This window comes from Osmerus mordax, chromosome 11, assembly GCF_038355195.1.
Source record: "Osmerus mordax isolate fOsmMor3 chromosome 11, fOsmMor3.pri, whole genome shotgun sequence".
NCBI classification, from domain to species: Eukaryota; Metazoa; Chordata; class Actinopteri; order Osmeriformes; family Osmeridae; genus Osmerus; species Osmerus mordax.
Window position 1 is genome coordinate 4,465,735 of NC_090060.1, and position 19,565 is coordinate 4,485,299.

The 19,565-nt window shown below is 43.0% G+C and overlaps 5 protein-coding genes across 5 annotated transcripts in view; 3 read left to right on the forward strand and 2 right to left on the reverse strand.

Moving 5' to 3' along the window:
* The window catches only part of vaspb (vasodilator stimulated phosphoprotein b), a 36,879-nt gene that overhangs the window by 7,568 nt on the left and 9,746 nt on the right, over positions 1-19,565 (forward strand).
* Positions 6,929-10,077, reverse strand: cfap45 (cilia and flagella associated protein 45). The gene is made up of 12 exons (XM_067246582.1): positions 10,072-10,077; positions 9,788-9,904; positions 9,564-9,688; positions 9,214-9,358; positions 8,928-9,098; positions 8,663-8,841; positions 8,426-8,555; positions 8,181-8,327; positions 7,932-8,045; positions 7,574-7,767; positions 7,152-7,376; positions 6,929-7,004 (listed from the first exon to the last, which is right to left on the reverse strand). Exons 1-12 carry the CDS (start codon positions 10,075-10,077, stop codon positions 6,929-6,931), a joined length of 1,629 nt encoding a protein of 542 aa, XP_067102683.1.
* slc37a4a (solute carrier family 37 member 4a) lies at positions 11,675-15,332 on the forward strand. The gene is made up of 8 exons (XM_067246172.1): positions 11,675-11,830; positions 12,086-12,318; positions 12,653-12,899; positions 13,369-13,527; positions 13,818-13,903; positions 14,283-14,396; positions 14,561-14,699; positions 14,784-15,332. Exons 1-8 carry the CDS (start codon positions 11,683-11,685, stop codon positions 14,948-14,950), a joined length of 1,293 nt encoding a protein of 430 aa, XP_067102273.1. The 5' UTR covers positions 11,675-11,682; the 3' UTR covers positions 14,951-15,332.
* On the reverse strand, positions 15,478-16,779 carry trappc4 (trafficking protein particle complex subunit 4). Its single transcript, XM_067246174.1, has 5 exons — positions 16,599-16,779; positions 16,321-16,495; positions 16,018-16,121; positions 15,805-15,931; positions 15,478-15,706 (listed from the first exon to the last, which is right to left on the reverse strand). Exons 1-5 carry the CDS (start codon positions 16,771-16,773, stop codon positions 15,628-15,630), a joined length of 660 nt encoding a protein of 219 aa, XP_067102275.1. The 5' UTR covers positions 16,774-16,779; the 3' UTR covers positions 15,478-15,627.
* On the forward strand, positions 17,049-18,940 carry LOC136951665 (small ribosomal subunit protein eS25-like). Its single transcript, XM_067246202.1, has 5 exons — positions 17,049-17,105; positions 17,674-17,763; positions 18,060-18,243; positions 18,633-18,731; positions 18,877-18,940. Exons 1-4 carry the CDS (start codon positions 17,103-17,105, stop codon positions 18,725-18,727), a joined length of 372 nt encoding a protein of 123 aa, XP_067102303.1. The 5' UTR covers positions 17,049-17,102; the 3' UTR covers positions 18,728-18,731; positions 18,877-18,940.

Sequence of the window (19,565 nt, forward strand, 5' to 3'; positions counted from 1 at the left end):
AAATAAAAGCCAGTCAGCTGTCTATACTCTACTGAATAAAGAGAAACTCACCCTTGTTTCCATGTAAGGACCATCTTGTTTGAAGTTAGGTTTAAGCTTCATCTTCTGACACTTTGGCCCTCTGTTGCTTGAGGAAGTTCTCAAGTTCAGTTTTCTCAATTTTGCAGATGGAAAATTGTGTTTACCTACTTATATTAGTGGTAGCATTAAGACGTTATCTCTGTACTGAGTTTCGGTTTGTGTCAGTCTTAGATAATATCGGCTGCCAAATAGCGTCATGCGTGACATCATAATGCTTTGGAATGCCACGATGTGTCCGTTGCTATGTCAACTTCTGATTATGATGTCACGCCAGATGCTGCTTTGCATGGCAGTTCCCTATGGTAAAAGTGGGGGTACGCGCACCCCGAAGGAGGCGGATCTTTCTCGGCTGTACGCAAAATAAATCAGTGATTTTCCTTCCCAAACAGTCCTGTTGATTGACTGCAGTGTCAGTATAAAAAATAAATACATGCACTCTAGGCCCAGTGTATTAACAGAATAATATCATCACAATGTCTAAAATGTCGGCTAAGGGCCTAATGTTAAAATAATATTAACTTCAAAATAACAGACAGTGTGTGAATCGCGTCATTAACTTTTGTTCGTATGTTAAGTAAACATTTGTATCACGCCTACACAATTACAGCAATACATTATTTGTATACGTTACATCGGAAAGTGATCAATACTAAGTAGCTTGATTAGATCAGTAACACTCCTGTAGGTTTAATGTATTTAGATTGGTATTATGAATAATTTGATCTCAGTACGTCTCACAGTTCTTTGTAAAGAATTGTCTGAAATAAAAGCCTGTGCTTACCGCAGATATAGCATCAGCGGAGTCACACATCAGCATGACACTATCTGGTGATCAAGTACCAGTGGAATGACCATATGATTGCCTTTAACCTGTAACATGACGTTTAATTGTACCATTTAGCAGCCTGATGGCCTGCAGGAAAAGGCTGTTGTGTAATGTGACTGTTTTAGATTGCATGATCCTGTACTGGCGGCGTCTGGTGGACCTGAGGGGCTGGCATCAGCAATGATCTTCTTTGCTTCCCTTTGGTACCTGGTGTGGTAGGTGCCTTCCAGGGGGGGTAGCTCTCTTTGGTATAAAGGTTGGATCTATGTGTAATCAATGTGATCTTCTATTTTACACTGTGTTGTGGTAAAGAAGGACAAGTCCCATTGGTCCAGGAGTAGTTTATTCACGAGGTCACACTGACAATATCAAACATATAGCCTGATACTATTTTACTATTGTAAATCAAAGAAAGACTTAATAACGTATAGACTGAGAGGAAGCACTGGTAGTGCTTTTGATTTTGAAGTTTTGATGGTAGTCAAAAAAAAATTCATATCTATTAGAAAACAATACAATCAGATTAGATCATGCAAAAGAAAAGATTCACTTGGAAGAAATCCACACATGGTTCAAAACGTTTATATATAGTTGTTGTTGGGTTATAAGTTGATCAAAACTTGATCTACTTGCTTGATCTGTCTCAGTGAAATTTGTATTTACCCTGTTAAGATCATTTAAAATGTTGCCCTGTTTCTTTTCCATCCTCCGCACCGACAGATTGCACGTCAGACGTCATGCATAGCCCGTTTATGAGATAAATAAATGTCTTAGTGTAAAATACAGAAGTCATCTATGGTAGCAGTGAAATATAGTCAACTGTTTTTTTAAATCTGGACTTTGTTTGCCCAAATATCTGCTTGTTGCACAAGGCAGATACTGTTTGTGGAATGCTTTGGAGGATGGTTGTTTAGGGAAAAGTGTAAATGTTCTGCAATATGGGGATGTAAGAGGTCTGGGGGGTTATATCTTCCTTTTAGAATGTTAAGTAGAGAGCCCATTAGGCTAGCCAGACAGTATTGTGTGCCTTCAGTGGAATGTATTGCATGAATAGGCATACGCTGTTTAACTTAAGTTTGGTATGTGGATATGTATGTACATGGATGTATGTACATATGTGTATATGTTTTTTTTGTTTTGTGAATTTTGGATAAAAGCATAGTAATCAAACAGGAAGGTTGCTATAAGGGCATTTAGAAGTAGAAGGGGTATGAATAAATAAGTTTTGCTTCTTCATTCCCCTTTTCAGACAATTTGTATGAATTAATGTCATATCTGAAGGTATATATACTTACAAGTTTATTCAATTGGAAATCTTGTTTAAATGATCAGTTTCTATTTATGTTCAAAATGTATTTATGAATATGTAATGCGAGGCTGAGCTAATACTGGTGAATATGTATATGTTGTTCGGGATTGTTCTTTTCTTTTTATAACTACTGTTTACCAATCACTTTTGTGGTAAATTGTCTAAATTGTCTGAAATAAATTCATTCATTCATTCATTCAATATGATTCATTTGCACTGGAATTAGTTATACTTGAACATACTCTAACTATTATTTCCATTTCAGAATGACACCAGCAAGGAGAGTTTATTTCAGTGAGCATGATGTCATTGATGCTATCTAAAATGGAGAGCGTGATGTTGACATGGAATCAGACACCAGTGATTCGAGTGATGAGGAGGTGGTTGAAGATTTTGAGGAAGAGGAAAAAGAGAATCAGAAAACCACTGATGGGCGGTGTGGATTTGCTGGACTCATTTGCAGCCAAATACAAGTTCCCCATGAAATTGCGCCGCTGATACAGTTACATCTTCTGGCACACTATCACCATTGCTTTGATCAACGCCTGTCTCCTCTACAAACGGGACTGCAAGGCTCTCAATATTCCCAAGAAAAAGATGTTGAACAGGAGGCTGTTTCAAGCGCAACTACCTTCCTCTCTCATCCTGACAAACACAGCTGTCAACACACCAAGGAGAGGGCGGCCATCTTCAGCCAGTGGAAGCCCTTTGACGTCGATAACTGTGACACCTCAGAGACCTGTGACCGCTCAGAAGAGACCATCCTCAGGTAATGGGGGTCCACCAAATGGGGTCCCAGCCAAGAGGGCATGTGAACCACCAACGGATGTGCGCAGGGACATGGTCGCACATTTCCGGTGAAGACAACGAGAGGACGCTGCAGACATTGCATAAAAGGATATTCTAATACACTCTGCAGAAAGTGCAATCTCCGTCTCTGCTTTTCAGAGCAAAGGAACTGCTTTTGGGACTACCATTGCAAGTGAACAATGGTTTAAATAGTTATCCCGTTTTACATTTTTTGTAAATTCTGATTAATCTAAATATGACCGTTGGGTGATTATTATTAATTAAATGTACTGTTATAGTGCTATGTAAGCAATCCACACTCCAAATTAACCATTAGTTTTTTTTTTTTATGAATCCTTCATTATCTGCATAAGAGTATTCCTACAACATCATCTGACTTACAAAAAAAAAAATGTAGACATTGTTTTTATATTTGGGTCTTAAAGGGTTATGGCGCTGCCAGATTTCTGGATTGCACCATTAAGACTTTGATGCAACAGCATAGATATGGATTGGATTCTCAGCGTAGATATGGACTGGCTTTCACCAGAATGAACACAAAGTACAGGCACAGACTATGAGTGGAAAACAATTTAAGACTCAAACTGACTAATACACCCCACACTGCAACGTTATGTGAGGCCATTCAAGCACATCCCTCACGCTATTCTGTTGCGAGGTGAGGCATGATGTGTTCAAGGTCAAATACCCCTAAAAAATACACAGACCAATATTTTGACTTCATGTGTGCCAGTTGGAACATCCAGAGTGGACAGCAACACAATACGTATCTGTTGTCAAGGTAACACATCTAATGTAAAATGTACTCTCTTTTAGATTTTGCTTAACTAATTAGTTGTATATCATTGCATGCAACACCATATAGATCAAGTAATGTGTTTTATCTGGGTACATGAGGGGGGAGACTGTTTAACTCAGCCCCATCTGAGCCACAAGGGGTCGCCACGACTTACAAATCGAACAGTGTGCAAAATTGTTTCCTGAAATGGAAACAGGTAGACACACCCAAACTCACACACTTACCTTGTGGGTTATGATATATATATATATATATAAATATATAATAATTTTTTACAACTATCCATCCATTTTGGAATATATAGGTCATTCTACTACATTAGATTCGGAGATTACTGTGAACATGAAAAACATGAAACTTAAAATGAACAAAAGTTTTAGTTATCATGAACAGTAAATCAATGTAATTAAATCCAGTAGCAACATGAAAGGTCACAAGGCCTCATGCACCCAGCCAGCATCATCTCCTTGTCACTCCCTCTTGGCCTCAAAGACCTGAGAGCACCACAAGTCAGAGCTGTACTCAGTGTGAACAGACTGTCTATGAACAATCATGTCCTCAGTTCTCATAAGTCTCAGTCTTTATCTGGGTAAGTAAACACACATATCATAGAAGGTATAGATAATGTAAGCTTTGTCAATGGAGAATCTATGTTGAGGAAACAAACCTGTATAGAATAATGTGTTATTAAAATGTGATTTTATGTTGTTGCAGTGGTGCATTGGTCAGATGAATAGATAGTGTGACGTCACGAGAGGCTGGGTCCTGGAGGGGTGCTACATTCCCCAGAGGTGGCTGCAGCCCTGAGCAGCTGTGGCGCCCTCTGCTGGGGGAGCCGGGAGCTCCATCCCTCCCTAAAAACGGGGCATTCCCGCACACCTGAAACTGATCAGACCCTGATGACCTAAAGGGTTGGGTTAAAGAGGGAGAGCCACAGTTAGGTGGGGAGAGTGGGGTTTGGTGAAGAGAAGGAGTCCTGCACCTAGAAGAGGCGCCGTTTACGGCTTTTGGAATCCTATGTAAGATTTTGAAGTTTTTTGTTAATTCTGAGGATCTTTAATAAACCCCTTGTTTTTGTTCGACCCCGGTGTCCTCGCACTATTTTGAGCTGTCCCGCTGAGGGCTGTGTAGCCTCTCGTGGCGTCACAATAGTAGTAGCTGTTACTGCTGAAATGTACAGTTATATGACTTCTAGACAGTTTCAATGGTTCTTACAATTGCATACTGCTTCGTTTGTGCAAACTTGTAGCATCAGAAGCTTCAGAGCTAAAGCAGAAGGCTGTCCTGACCAAAACTCCCTACAAAATGTTTAGGATTGAGAATCTCAAAATGTTCCTTCGAGCTACCTGCAGTGGTACAGTCGGAAAGACGGAGAGCCGTTAAAAGGGTCTCGATTATGGCTACCAAAGATCTGAGAACACCGGAAATAGGAAAAGTGAAGACATTTTGGATGACTGAGCCTGGATTTGATCAGGTCTCAGCAGACGAAGCAGGAAATGACACCTACGTTCTACAGATTGATTATTTAACCCTCGTGCTGCCTTCGGGTCACATAACGAACCATCGTTGTGTTTACCCAATTTTACCCAATACAAAAACAAATAAAAATAATTTTCTTTTAACCTTTGCAATGTGGGGGGTCTGAGACAGCCCGACGGTTAAAAGAAAATGCTTAACTTTGTTTTTGTATGCGGGAAAGTTGTCGCAATACGACGGTGGGTCACAATGACTGATGGGTCAGAATGACCCGAAGATAACACAAGGGTTAAAGACAACCGACTCTGCTACCTACTACTGTGTCTACTCGGATCATCACGATGTAGACCACATTGCACATCCTGTGACAATAACTCTCTTTACAGGTACTTTGCTACTGCTGCCAACTGTTTGGTAGGGGTGGGCGGGTCGATCTAAAGTATCGATAGTATCGATACCAATATTGGTATCAGTATTGATCGATACTTGCTCAAGCTCACTTGGCCCCTCCCCCATCTCCCCTGCTATGCTGTGAGGTGTTGCCGGCGTGCACCTGCAGTAACACGACTCAGCAGCACACTATACTAACAGTATTTTTGACAAAACTCTTTGTCCTGTGTTTTATTATGATCATAATCATGATCAACTCATTAAATATTATGAGCTAAGCAGCTATAAGCTGCTTTTCTAATTAAAAAGTATTGGTATTGGTATAGGCAATACTGGCCCTGTATTTACTTGGTATCAGATCGATACCAAATTTTGCAGTATCGCAAACACCTACCTGATAACTGTACACTTTCGTATCGACATCTGTACCACTCTGTGCACGATGCAGTGGATATGATATCAAGCACACAAGCGCGCTGACATGGATTTCTGTGCAGGCATTTGTGTTTACCGTTAAACTGTGTTGTTTTTACAAGCTTTATTTGGGTTACTGCGTTGCATTTAGATCCATATTTTTTCTCCGTGATTATCAATCTAAATGAAGGCACTGACAATGTCAATTGTTAAAACTCAAACGTGAGATTTATACTGGGGCACAGGAGATTTATACTGGGTAACAGGAGATTTATACTGGGCAACAGGAGATTTATACTGGGCAACAGGAGATTTATACTGGGCAACAGGAGATTTATACCGGGGCACAGGAGATTTATACCGGGTAACAGGAGATTTATACTGGGTAACAGGAGATTTATACTGGGTAACAGGAGATTTATACTGGGCAACAGGAGATTTATACTGGCTAACAGGAGATTTATACTGGGCAACAGGAGATTTATACTGGCTAACAGGAGATTTATACTGGGCAACAGGAGATTTATACTGGCTAACAGGAGATTTATACTGGGCAACAGGAGATTTATACTGGGTAACAGGAGATTTATACTGGGCAACAGGAGATTTATACTGGGTAACAGGAGATTTATACTGGGCAACAGGAGATTTATACTGGGTAACAGGAGATTTATACTGGGCAACAGGAGATTTATACTGGGTAACAGGAGATTTATACTGGGCAACAGGAGATTTATACTGGGGCACACAAGATTTATACCGGGGCACAGGACATTTATACTGGGGCACGTCACAGAGTAAAAAGGGTCTAACGACGCCCCTGCTAGTGAGCCAGAGTAGTCAGAGTCTGGGCTTTCCGCTCCACTTCATTACAGTATTTGTCAGGTAGACCAGCAGCCCTGTGGACAGAGGAAACATCTGTCAAACAGGTTTGAACCCATCCAAAACGATCAAAAAACACATGGTGTCCACGTCCCTCTCCTGCGCCACCATTCTAGAACGATCCACATCTCATTGTTCATGTGTTTCCCTGACGCTCCACTCACTTCAGCTCCTTCAGCTTCTTGTCCTTGATCTCGTTCAGGCGGAGGCGTCGCTCGCGAGCCTCTTCGTCCAGGCGGTCAGCCTCCTTGAAGAACTCCCGCCGCTGGCTGATGGCCTGCTGCTCGCGCTCCCTCACCTGTTGACGGACGCCGTCAGCGTGACGCAGGACCTTCTGCCTGTGCTTGGACTCCTTCTCCTTCTCCTTCTCGATGGACTCCAGCTGAGCTCTGACCAGGGGACAGTAGGGAGGAGAAAGAGACTACTTTCTGCATTTTGCACACAAACCTTGCTCAAGTTTTAGCCCACATTCATTTGTTTGTACAACGAGGTAGCCAAAGGAATGGACGTGAACTATGCACACGGCCCTCCACGCTCGTTACTCCAATGACTGTGGTCGTCTCAGGAGAACAACATATCTGCGTACCGTAACACCCTCTCAAACTCGGCCCTCTCCCGTCCGGCTTCAATGGACAGCAGGTGTTCTTTGTGCACAACCTGCTCCAAGCGAGCTGCTTTCAGTCGGGCCTCTTCCTCGTCCTTTTTCTTCAGCTGCACCTTCTCTTTTTTCCTCCACTCCCTCTCCATGGCCTCCTGGTTCCTCCGGGCCCGAAGCTCATCCTAAAACAAAATCATCACCGAGTGTTTGCTGTTTTCACACTGGCTGGGACAGCTTCCAGAGATCATCGCGATGGAAATGGTGTCCTTGTTGTCGTCTGGCTGTGTGTGGCGTGTGTTGTTTTCATCAGTGGGGTGAAGTGCTCTGGATGCCCATGTGTGCTGACCTGCTCGGCCTTGTGGTCTTTGTCCCTCTCCTGCAGGGCTCTCAGCCTGGCCACCTCCTTCTCCTTCTCCTTCTGGATGCGTCTCTGCTCTGCCTCATACTCCGCCTCCCTCTCCTGTAAGGGGCCGACGTCGAACACAGGTCAGTCACAGTCCGTGACCCCCTGGAGTCCCACGTCACGGAGAGCAGAAATGTGAAGGAAAGAACGACAACCTGTAACTAGAAAAGGAGATTTAAGTGGCTTTCAGACCATTTTTTTGCGGGTGTACTCCATGGCTCTCAAGTCTGCCAGTTGCTCCTCCTCTTTCTTGCGTTCCTTAGCCAGCAGGTTCTCCTCGTTGATTTGCATGATCTCCACCTGCAACTTCATCTGCTGCTCCTTCTTCTTTCCTAGAGCCTGGAGACAGACAACAACCATGGACCACGTCAGTCAGCCAGTCAACATACACACACACACACACACACACAGACACACACACTGTTCACATCCAATACCTCAAGTTCCTCTATTTGCATCCTCTCTAGGTTCTCCAGCATCTGTTGGCCCTCCTGTTCCCTCATCTCGTCAAGCAGCATCTTTTCCTCCAGACGCTCCTCAATCTGATTTACAATCAGCTGTTTCCCCCTGGTCCACACACACAATAATCAAATAGTTAGTGTTGTTGTCATGTCCTGCACCATCAGCTTGACGTGAGACAGCGTGTGTGAATGTCTCATCGGCAGGACCCTTACCGGATCATCTGTTGCTTTCGGATCTGGTCGATCTGCTCCTGGGCCTCCAGGGCCCGCCTGCGGTCCAGCTCCATCATGGCGTCCAGACGCCTCTCTTCCTCCTGCAGCTCCCCCAGAATCTGCTTCCTCTCCAGGATCTGGGCATCCCGTACCGCGTGGCACTGGGCACCCAGAATCAACTGAGGAGCCAAGGAGGAAGAGGTATGGGTGTGTGGGGACGAGAAACAGTCCCCTGGTGACATGAGGTCATTGAGGCTTTGCTTACCTCGTTGAGCTTCTTGACCTCGTCCTCCTGCTCCATCCTCATGGCGTTGGCTCTCTCGAGCAGGTACTGGGCCCTATCCCGCGCCTCTGCCTCTAACTCAGTCAGGCCCTGGTTCTTCTGACGGGACAGGTCCGCCTGGCGGATAAGGGCCTTCCTCTCTTCCGCGGCACCCTACATGGGAAAAATGGAGAACTAGTAGCCACTTTTTGGAACCGCTCTTTATTATAGTTGTGTCTTGTTTGATATGATGTCTTGAAAGTAGGAAGTTGTGTTGCTTCTTTCTTACCAGAGCTGCCTCCCTCTCCTTTCGATAGTCTTCCATCAGGGCCTCCCTCTCCTCCTTTGTCGGTACCCGACATGCAGAGGCAATCCGCTCAATCTCAGTGGGTGGAAGTATTATGGACAGCCCAGAGGGATCTTCACTAGGAATTCTGGTCAAATTCCATGGTAATTGTTTTAAAATGTTTACTTTAGGTGGGACTCTCGTATATGTTTATGGGTGTAATCTTGGTTTATTGGGTAGGATGGCATTTTATTCATGAGCAATAATCATAAAGCATGCCCCTTAATGACTTTTGCTTCAGTTTTTCAGTTTTCAGTTTAGTTTTGTGTATTTTACAGATTGGAGATACTTACTTTAGGTCGCGAATGAGGTCTTTGGTGATAATGCGGATTGTGTTGGCTTTTGGGGACTTCTGGCTCTGCCTCTGAGCAGAATGAGACTGACCCGGCATGCGTTCTGACCGACTCCTGTCAGCGTCCTTGACATATCAGAGGAAAAGTCGCTATAAAATGCTGTTTCTCTGACACACACACAAACAATTGAGGCTTTAAAATAAAGGACTACGATTGTAGCCTACCTTTTTAGGGGTTCCAAAGAGACTTTCGTCCACATGAGAAGTAAGGGAACGGGTACGGTAGCGACGTGTCTGGGAGCTGCCAGAGAGTCGACCCGATGGGGACCCCACACTTTGTGGCTGCGATGAATACAATGTTTTAAAAGGGTACTGTTTGTAGTCTAGGTTCAAAGTTATTGGTATCTTGATATAGCTAACAATAATGTTCTTCAACTTACCATGATCCCAAGATCCCAAGACCAAAATGAATTGCTAAGACGACGACGAGGTAGTAAAAATTATAATACGATCATTATCAAGGGTTTCCAAACTTGTAATGTGCCAGTTTTGTTTATCTTTGACCAGCAATAAATGAATGCTTCGATCGTCTCCTATGTGGTGTTTTGTTATTGTGTCTCCATGGAAACTTAATTGCATTCCTAATGACGGGTGAAATGGATGAAATTCATAAATACGTGAAATTGAGCAGGATACTTTGTTGCAAGCTACTGTAATTGCAACAAATAGCTTAGCTGGAGCTGCACAATCACATTATGACTATTTAGGACATTGGTTCTGGTTCTGGTCTTGGACAACTATCTTTACACAAGCCACTTGATGGCGCTATTTACCAATTTACACACAGACTGAATGCAACCCTGAAGAAACACGCTAAACTCGCACGTGCCAAGCGTCCTCGCAGCGTACGGAGCGTGCCGTTTTTTTCAGTAACCTAGTTATGTACACACAGCGAGTGTTCTTGTTTTAAATCACTTTATAGATTTGTCCCCGTCAGCCCATTTGTTATTATAATGGATATAGTGAGCGGGCGTACTTTGAACACTATCTGTGACGCCCATTACTCAACCATGGTTATTCAACCATAAGTAACCCATGACAATTAGGGAGACTGGCGTATTGGGCCATTTTTTATATTAAGAACCACTACGTCAAGAAAAATATAATTAGTTTCTAACATATATTTATTTATTATGTGCATTGCTAGGAATCCTAAGAAGCAATGTAAAAAATGCTTGACAGAAAAGTGCTCTTAGGTTGGTGCAGGCACATTTACACTGGGTTGGGGATAGGCTACATTGAGCGTAGGAAGGGGTTTAGATGACAAGGGAAAAGTGTACTGTATAAAATATAGCAAATATATGTTTTAAGACCATAACCATATCTAGACAGGATGAATACACAGGTGTACAAACCATAAACTACCTTTTATGTTTTCGTTCACTTCACACCATTTACAATACACATTCATGATATATTTTAGGCTATTATACCATGATTGGACAAAACAGATCACGCAACCATCAAAACATTTTAAAATGATATTTATACGACTTAAAATGATCAAGGTTGATCATCTGTGTGTTTTTTGTAGTCTAAAGACAGCAAGAGGGCTTCAGTGTTCACTCATCACCTCCGCTGAGAGAAGAGCCTACCTTGGGGCCTGATGTCACTATTGGACTCCCCAATTAATCATTAACGGACCCAGAGTAAAATAACACCCACAATAACATCCTGCAGCTAAATGGACAGACAGGACTACAAAGACAGCGAGAAAAACAAGACCAGCAATCTTTATTTTTTTAATAACAAACAAGCAGGTGTTATTCTAACACCAGGTCTGCCCAGTTCCTTTATTTACATTTTGTGCCTGCTCTGTACTGGATGAGCCGGAGGAAAGTAGCCTAAGAGTGTGGAAGTTGACCATTAACCCCACTATTGATTACAGCAAGTCTCTTCTCATTTAAGCAGCCCTGGTCTGCACACTGGATCCTGAAACAAAGTTCACAGTTGAGTAGAACACAGTTAGTACCTCAGACGGCAGGATAAGACGTGTTATTTTCCTCTATTCAGTGGTGTCTTCATTTTCTCATAGCCTTTGCTACTGGACTACATCAGCCATGTCGACTGCAGGGTATGGATACTACCGGACCACAATTTTCCTGGCCATGTTTGTGGGCTACACGCTGTACTACTTCAACAGGAAGACCTTCTCATTCGTCATGCCCTCACTAATGGAAGAGATCAAGCTGGATAAAGACGACCTGGGTATGCAAAGCCTTCTACGTTTGTCTCGCACATCGGTTCTCTTAAAGTGTCCGCTATAATGTTCTCAAATGTATCTGCATGAAGTCAGGCAACCAAACCGAGCGCAGCTATCTCTTCAAAATGATTTAGTAACCTCATCCCAAACACGTTACATTCTATGTGTCATTGAGACGAGTGCTCTTATTTGTAGTTCTCAAACACCCATGTTCAGTGTGTGACCTGTGCGTCCTCCGTCGTGTGCTCTGCCCCCTGCAGGCATGATCTCCAGCAGCCAGTCTCTGGCCTACGCTATCAGCAAGTTCATTAGCGGCGTGTTGTCGGATCAGATAAGTGCTCGCTGGCTCTTTTCAATTGGCCTGTTCATGGTGGGCGGCATCAACGTGATCTTCTCCTGGTCCTCCACTGTGGCCGTCTTTTCTGTCCTCTGGTTCTTCAATGGCCTGGGTCAGGGACTAGGATGGCCTCCATGTGGCCGTGTGCTGCGCAAGGTAGGGGCCTGGGCACCAGCTATGAGCGGCATGGTCCTCAGCCAATTAGATAGCTGTCAAGTTGTGTGATAGCGAGATTTAGCAGTAACGTCATAGCCAATTGGTTAAGAAACATGCATTGCTGGAGCTAGACTAGTGAACTTCTTGTCACAGTGGATGACATTAGGCAATGCTTGGTGACTGGCACCCACCACTGTACAAAATGTCAAGCAAGATCGCCCATGTAGCTCTTTATCACTGTGTCCATTCAACTCCTGCCATCATGCCAAGCCTTGGGGTCACATCTCCTCAAGTTTGTCAATCCGATGTGTGTCATGTCCCCTGGTTCCTCTAGTGGTTTGAGCCTTCTCAGTTTGGAACATGGTGGGCTGTGCTTTCCTGCAGCATGAACCTGGCTGGGAGTCTGGGACCCATAATTGCCACGGTGATGGCCCAGAGCTACAGTTGGAGGACTATCCTGTCAATCTCAGGCCTGTCCTGTGTGGCATTCTCCTTTGTGTGTCTATTAGTCATCAGGAATGAACCCAAGGACGTAGGCCTGGCCAACATTGAAGTGGCGGGGGCCAAGAAGGGGAATACAGGTGAGGACAGTTTTGATCAGTTTGGTCGTTAAGACATGGTGCATGCTTGCACTTGTAAACATAAGTCAGACAAATTATTTTTATGCATGCCCATTTTTACTGTTGCTTTGCATTACTTGCATGTATGTTTGGGATTGCATGTGCTTTTTCACCTAAGGGCCGGGTTTCCCAGATTCGTTAAGAAACTCTTAACGCTAAGAGCTTCTTAGGAGCGTTCTAAGAGCGTTCTAGAGCGTTCTTAGAACGCTCTAGAACGCTCTTAGCATTAAGAGCTTCTTAACGAATCTGGGAAACCCGGCCAAGGTCAGTGACACTGAGCCATTGCACTCTGTACCTAAGTTGCCCCTCTCACATGCAACTGACGTGAGCTACATCTAGATTATGTACACTCCACGTGCTATCAGCAAGTGTGACTGAGTAACTGAATAGTGAGAGCCACAACCCTCAACATTTCCCTCCTTCTTCCCAGGCACCTCCAGTGATGAGAGTACCCTGAAAGAGTTCCTCCTGTCCCCCTACCTGTGGCTGCTGTCCCTAGGATACCTTGTGGTGTTCGGGGTGAAGACAGCCTGCACTGACTGGGGACAGTTGTTCCTCATCCAGGACAAGGGACAATCTACACTCATGGGTGAGGAAGGATTAAATGCTGTTCACTGCCTCTGTCTCATCTGAGATGTGCCTCTAGCCGAATGTCCTGTATGTTAAGTGGTGTGGTTAAGGATATACAAGGTACACTGTGAGCTTACAGTACCCACTTTGTTTTTCTTTTTCAAATATAATCACCACCGTCAAAACTGCTCAATACATGGAGATGGAAATGAACTGTACTTTAGTCTCCCCTTGTACAACAGTTCTACTGCTCCGAGTTCCGACTGAGAGGTGTTGACATCAGATCACAGCTCATTGTGTTTCCTACAGGCAGTTCTTACATGAGCGCTCTGGAGGTGGGTGGCCTGCTGGGAAGTCTAGCAGCAGGGTACTTCACTGACAAGGCCGTGGCACAAGTGAGTTGACATGCATCTATGAACTTTTGGGTGTTTGTGAGTTTTAAATGTCATCTGTCAAACAGAAAGAAGAACTTGGATGTTTTTTTGTTTTATTCTATGATGCATTGCTTACTAAGGTGCATTGCATTGTAGACCTTTCTTTTGTTTAAATGGACAGTTCACCCTAAAATTAAAATACAACTTTTTTATCCTCTTCCCTGTAGTGTTATTCATCCAGATTGTTTTGGTGTGAGTTGCCGAGTTTTAGAGAAATCGTCGGTAGCGATGTCTGCCTTCTCCTGAATATAATGGAACTGGATTGAGCAAGTCTTGTGGTGCTCAAAGTCTTATGGCGCTTAAGGCTCTTTCCATGAAGGTATTGTGTTTCTTTGTACAGCAAGGCAAGCGAAACAATGGCAACCCCCGCCACTTTTTGTTGATCGCAATGATGGCAGGGATGTGTGCTTCCATGTACCTTTTCCGTGTCACCGTCACATCAGAGAGTCCAAAGGTAAAGAAAATAACAAATACAGAACATTTGTTCATGTCGGCAGTTAGCATCACTGAATACAGAGGCACTTCAATGTCCCTTTTTCTGAAGGTAGTCTAAGGACCAATGCTTTCTGTTGGTGTATCTTTAACAAATTCCTTCTTTTTTTTTTTACCTGTTACCAGGTGTGGATCCTAGCCTTGGGGGCTATTTTTGGCTTCTCATCTTATGGGCCAATTGCACTTTTTGGGGTCATAGCCAATGAGAGTGCTCCTTCCAACTACTGTGGGACATCACATGCTATAGTTGCCCTGATGGCAAACAGTAAGCTAGTCTATTTGACAAGCTGTTTAGGAACATGGTTGCGTCTTTGATGAGATCCAGACTGAGTAACACTTTTGTTTTCAGTTGGTGGATTCCTCTCTGGGTTCCCGTTCAGCACCATTGCCAAGCACCATGGCTGGGAAATGGCCTTCTGGGTGGCAGAGATCAGCTGTGTCATCACCACAGTGGGATTCTTCCTGATGCGTAACATCAGAACCAAGATGGGTCACATCCCCAAGAAGGATGACTGATCACCAAGCTTCCTCCGGCCGGTTTGAAAAACTAGAGATAAGGATGTACTGTACACAAATCATTGGCCACCGTTTGTCTATGTTGTCTTTAGCAGTTTTTATTTCTAAGAATTATAAACTCCCTTCTCCCAATTATTTTTTATTTGTAAGTGACAACATCCAAGTGAGTGGGAGATTGGGCACTGTGTTTCCTACTTCATTATTAATCATGTTCTACAGTATGAGGGAAATAGTTGGCAGTATGTTATATACGTTAGATGAGGTATATTAGGCTATTTATTACTGTAACTGTATACTAACTTAGTGGAGGATGCCCATTATAAAGTATTATTGTTGATGCAATGAAGTATATATATAAATATATACATATATTTTTTTTTCTCAAAATGTCTCTGCAGACATATCCCTCCTGTTTTAGAATGGATAAAATAAATAAATATATATTCTTGTTTACTTGGCTTACTTTATCCATTTTTATCAAACAAAGTTGAGAGCAAAGGAGCGGTATGCAACTTTCACAGCCAACATGATACAATTGTGTTTATTAGTTATTTAGTATGTACAAAGGCAAACATTTAAATATGTACAAGTATCCCAGGATCACTCACGGTATGCACCTCTACAATATCGCAGATTTTCATTACAAACAATTCAGTTCAACTCAGACTGCTTGAAATTCATGATCCTGTTCCAAAGTTACCAGCCTTTTCTGCAACCTCCAAAGCGCTCTTCAAGTTCTGATCAAACAATTCACACCTGGGAACACACAAACAGCAGTACATTGTTTTAGTAAATTATATCAGTGCACTGGCATTTCATCAGAAGGGTGTCCAGTTAACAGGGTGGTTGTTTACCTGATCGGCATCTCCAGAGAATAAAACGGGTTCTTAAGGGCAAAGTCTGAATAGATCTCATATATCTTCCGCAGAAGTGCATCAATGCCGGACTGTCGGGGGTCTGCAAGCACTATGAACTTTATACCTAAAAGCAAAAATATTTGAAGTGTTCATATGTCACTTGTGTTCAGTGTTCATATGCCACCGCACAGTTTAAAATAACTATTATACCTGTAAGTGTCTGAAAGCAGTGGAGTTTAAATACGTCGGTTTCCAGCATCTCAATCCCAGAACTACCGACCTCAGGAGACAGCTGTGATCCGATCGCAAACAACCTAGTAGGGGACAGAGCAGCACATCATACATCAGACTTTTCAACAACAGTGACGGGTTTGAAAGCGGGATGGTTCCATTCACGATAGTCCGACTCCTTATAACATAGAACTAACGTTCAGAAATATTTGAGTTATGTTTACTAATCAATAGTAGTAGGCTAGTTGACCTAATATATTGTTCTCATCGAACAACACTTACGAATGAAACATTGAAGCCAGCATCAGTTTTTCATTCGAACTCAAACGGGCTCTTCCAAATCGAATGGACACTGGATAATTTGCTGAGTCTTTCAAATATTCGATTATCTCCTTGCCTTCCGACGTAAACTTGCCATTGACGTCCACTCCATTGATAGATAGGACTGCATGACCCACTGAACGAGTACAATGCAATGTTAACATAATTAAGGGTGATTTACACAATTACAGCATAATCTGAAAGAAGGAAAGAAAATACGTCAGTTAATGCTAGCATACCTCTGATACCATCACGTTGGCCGAATGATACTATAACTTTCTCGTCGTGGATCTTCAGCACCAAATCTAAAGGATAACTAAATGTTTTTTCTGCCTCTGCTCTCGGTACATAGTTGTCATATTGGTAAATTAGTCCTCCTGCCTTATTGACAACATACACACTGAATATCGCCATTTTCACCTTGTTCCGCACAGCTGACACAAGTATCACGTGACATGACTGAGAAAGCGCAATGAAGTCAAGGGCTCTGATGAGGTTGAATTTAATGTAAATTATATTCGTTTATATTTTTTGTCCAGTATCCATACAATTTATGCATATGTTATGGTAAGACTGATATTACGGTTCAGTATTTTGTAAAATATAAGCGATAAGCAACCCAATCAAAATTGAACACAATATCCCATAGACAATCAGTCCCACTTCCTGATGCACGGGTTCGCTAAGGGGCTAGTGCACGGGTTTAACTTCCTTTCACTCCGACATCTTGACGAGGAGATACCATGGTGAGATTTTTAGGATGGGTTTTCATAAACTTCAAGAGAATATGCGGCTTTGCTGAGAACACTACACATACCGGGATAACGGGAATGTCAGCCCAGATACGTTTTGTTTCTCAGTAGCCACTTGAAGACAGTACCAGTGGGAATAGTCCACTGCTAAACTGAACAGAGCTAATGTTAGCTTGCTGGTAACCCATGCTTGCATGGTGTCATGGCTTATTTCATAATTGGAAAGAGCCGATTGTTTTAACAACCATTTATGTAACGACAACACTGGCCACAGTGTCTATTCAGCTTTACTAAGCATAACGCTCACGTCACTAACATAACGGGTAATGAAATGTCATAACTATTGTATCAAGCTGTCCAGACGGTTCGGGAGCTGTCAGGATTAGAGCTAGCTAGGATAGCTAACCCCCTCCCTCTGGCGGCCTTTAGCTCTGCTGTAGCTGACTTGAGGTGGCTGTCAACGATGGCTCTTGCAAGTGGAAACTTGCACGGGCGACCCATTAAAATGTATTCAGATGCTATTAATTAATACGTGTGCTTCGTTACCTTTCCTTTCCTCTAGCCTCCTAAGACCGATAAGAAAAAGGACGCGGGGAAGTCCAAAAAGGACAAGGACCCAGCCAACAAGGCAGGAGGCAAGGCCAAGAAGAAGGTAAGTGTGCAACGTCTCCTTGATATTACAGGGCCCTCGGGACCCACTGTCCTGCATGGTTTAGACATTTCCCTGCTCCAACACACTTGATTCAATTGAATGTTCGTTATCAGGCTTCTGCTGAGCTTCATAACAACCCATTCATTATAATCAGGTGTGCTGGAGTAGGGAAACATCTAAAACATACAGGACGGCACCCTGAGGACCAGGATTGAACACCCCCTGTTATATGTGCATGTAGCGTCATTTTCTATACTTTGCATCCTTAACCTTCCTTTCCCTCTTCCCCTGAGCAGAAGTGGTCTAAGGGAAAAGTGAGGGATAAGCTCAACAACCTGGTCCTCTTTGACAAGGCCACCTACGAAAAGCTGTACAAGGAAGTGCCTAACTACAAGCTCATCACACCAGCAGTAGTGTCTGAGAGACTTAAGATCAGAGGCTCTCTGGCCAGGAATGCCCTCCAGGAACTTCTCGCTAAAGGTGAACAGTCCAGTCCTCTGATCTAGAATGGATTGTGCACTTTTGAGTGAAGGCATGAAGTTTGCATGGCATCAGGATGTCAATTGATCGTGTGCACTACACTGTGTATGTCACACCTTTATACTCCCTGTTTTAAGGTTTTAGACTACCATAAGTCAAACGCATGTGATGTATGGGCAATATGAAATGTGATTATCAAAGCATTTTCTTCCAGTAAGCAATATCACAAAATACACTGTGAAGATGGTGCTGATGTCATGAATTTTGCAATTCTATTAATTGAAAGCATCAGTGCGTCACTTGCGATTGGATCAGAGTTTACTTTTAGGCCACTCACCGGTTTTAATATCTACCATGTAACTGATGGTGGTTTCCTGTGTACACCTCAGGCATGATCAAGCTAGTGTCCAAACACAGATCTCAGATCATCTACACACGCAACACCAAGGGTGGAGATGAGGCTGTGCCTGAGAAGGAGGCTTAAACAGGTGTGTAGACAAATATGTTTCAGGTGTGCTTGTTTATTGAAGACCATTTAAGATTCCTCCCACAACTTCTTTTATTAAACTGGGACTAGGAAGATATTATTTGTGTGTGTCTAATATATAATTTTGTGGTAATTTTTTCTTTCAGGTTGTGCTGGTATGAGACCTGCAATCAGTTTGTAATGAAAGGTGAATAAAAGCTTTGAAAGACGTGTTGGTATTTCCTGTGTTCTTCATATCCTCTGAATATTTCAGCAGTGTATATATGATTGTAACATTGGTTGTCATTTAATAATGCCTCTGGGAAACATTTCAAGCTTACATGAAGTCAATGGTGTTTACAAGGTCACTTGAACAAGGTCGTCTGCTTGAAAAAGCCCCTCAACAGCCACCATGACCTTTCTCACCTCCTAAAATGCCAGGACTTATGTTTTCTCCTGATCTCCCATCGTCACGGTAGTGTTGCTTGTTTTTCAGCCCTGCATTTACTTCACGCCAGCTTGAAAATGTAATTCCCAGAAAGACTACTTGAGCGTGGTGTGGTTGAGAGGATATTATTCTGTCAAAACAGTGTTGGGTGACTGAAGATGGAACATTGGTGGGCAGGGTGAAACTTCCCCGGGAGACACCATGCTACTGATGCGTTTACAGCTCGTTTGCTGTGCTGTGTTCAATTAGTATCAATGTTTCCAGTCTAATGAAAATCTCTAACCTGATTTTGGTGCTTTCAACTGAGCTGTATTTGTTAATGTGGTCATCCAGCAAACTAAATGAGACATCCTGCCTTATTCCATAATACTAGTTTCACATGAGAACGATGCATCTGAGCTTTTCCTG

What these genes read in the sequence shown, in the direction of transcription:
- LOC136951665 (XM_067246202.1), top strand. An exon ending in GAGGCAAGGCCAAGAAGAAG is followed by an intron (nt 17,764 to 18,059) that starts GTAAGTGTGCAA and finishes TCCCCTGAGCAG; the next exon opens with AAGTGGTCTAAGGGAAAAGT. An exon ending in CCAGGAACTTCTCGCTAAAG is followed by an intron (nt 18,244 to 18,632) that starts GTGAACAGTCCA and finishes TGTACACCTCAG; the next exon opens with GCATGATCAAGCTAGTGTCC.
- slc37a4a (XM_067246172.1), top strand. Translation starts at nt 11,683, where the DNA reads ATGTCGACTGCAGGGTATGGATACTACCGGACCACAATTTTCCTGGCC. An exon ending in GCTGGATAAAGACGACCTGG is followed by an intron (nt 11,831 to 12,085) that starts GTATGCAAAGCC and finishes TGCCCCCTGCAG; the next exon opens with GCATGATCTCCAGCAGCCAG. An exon ending in GGCCAAGAAGGGGAATACAG is followed by an intron (nt 12,900 to 13,368) that starts GTGAGGACAGTT and finishes CCTTCTTCCCAG; the next exon opens with GCACCTCCAGTGATGAGAGT.
- cfap45 (XM_067246582.1), bottom strand. An exon ending in AGGAGAGGGAGGCAGCTCTG is followed by an intron (nt 9,099 to 9,213) that starts GTAAGAAAGAAG and finishes TTTCCCATGTAG; the next exon opens with GGTGCCGCGGAAGAGAGGAA. An exon ending in AGGTCAAGAAGCTCAACGAG is followed by an intron (nt 8,842 to 8,927) that starts GTAAGCAAAGCC and finishes TTGGCTCCTCAG; the next exon opens with TTGATTCTGGGTGCCCAGTG.
- trappc4 (XM_067246174.1), bottom strand. Translation starts at nt 16,773, where the DNA reads ATGGCGATATTCAGTGTGTATGTTGTCAATAAGGCAGGAGGACTAATT. An exon ending in CTGGCTTCAATGTTTCATTC is followed by an intron (nt 16,122 to 16,320) that starts GTAAGTGTTGTT and finishes GTCCCCTACTAG; the next exon opens with GTTGTTTGCGATCGGATCAC. An exon ending in TCTCTGGAGATGCCGATCAG is followed by an intron (nt 15,707 to 15,804) that starts GTAAACAACCAC and finishes GTGTGTTCCCAG; the next exon opens with GTGTGAATTGTTTGATCAGA.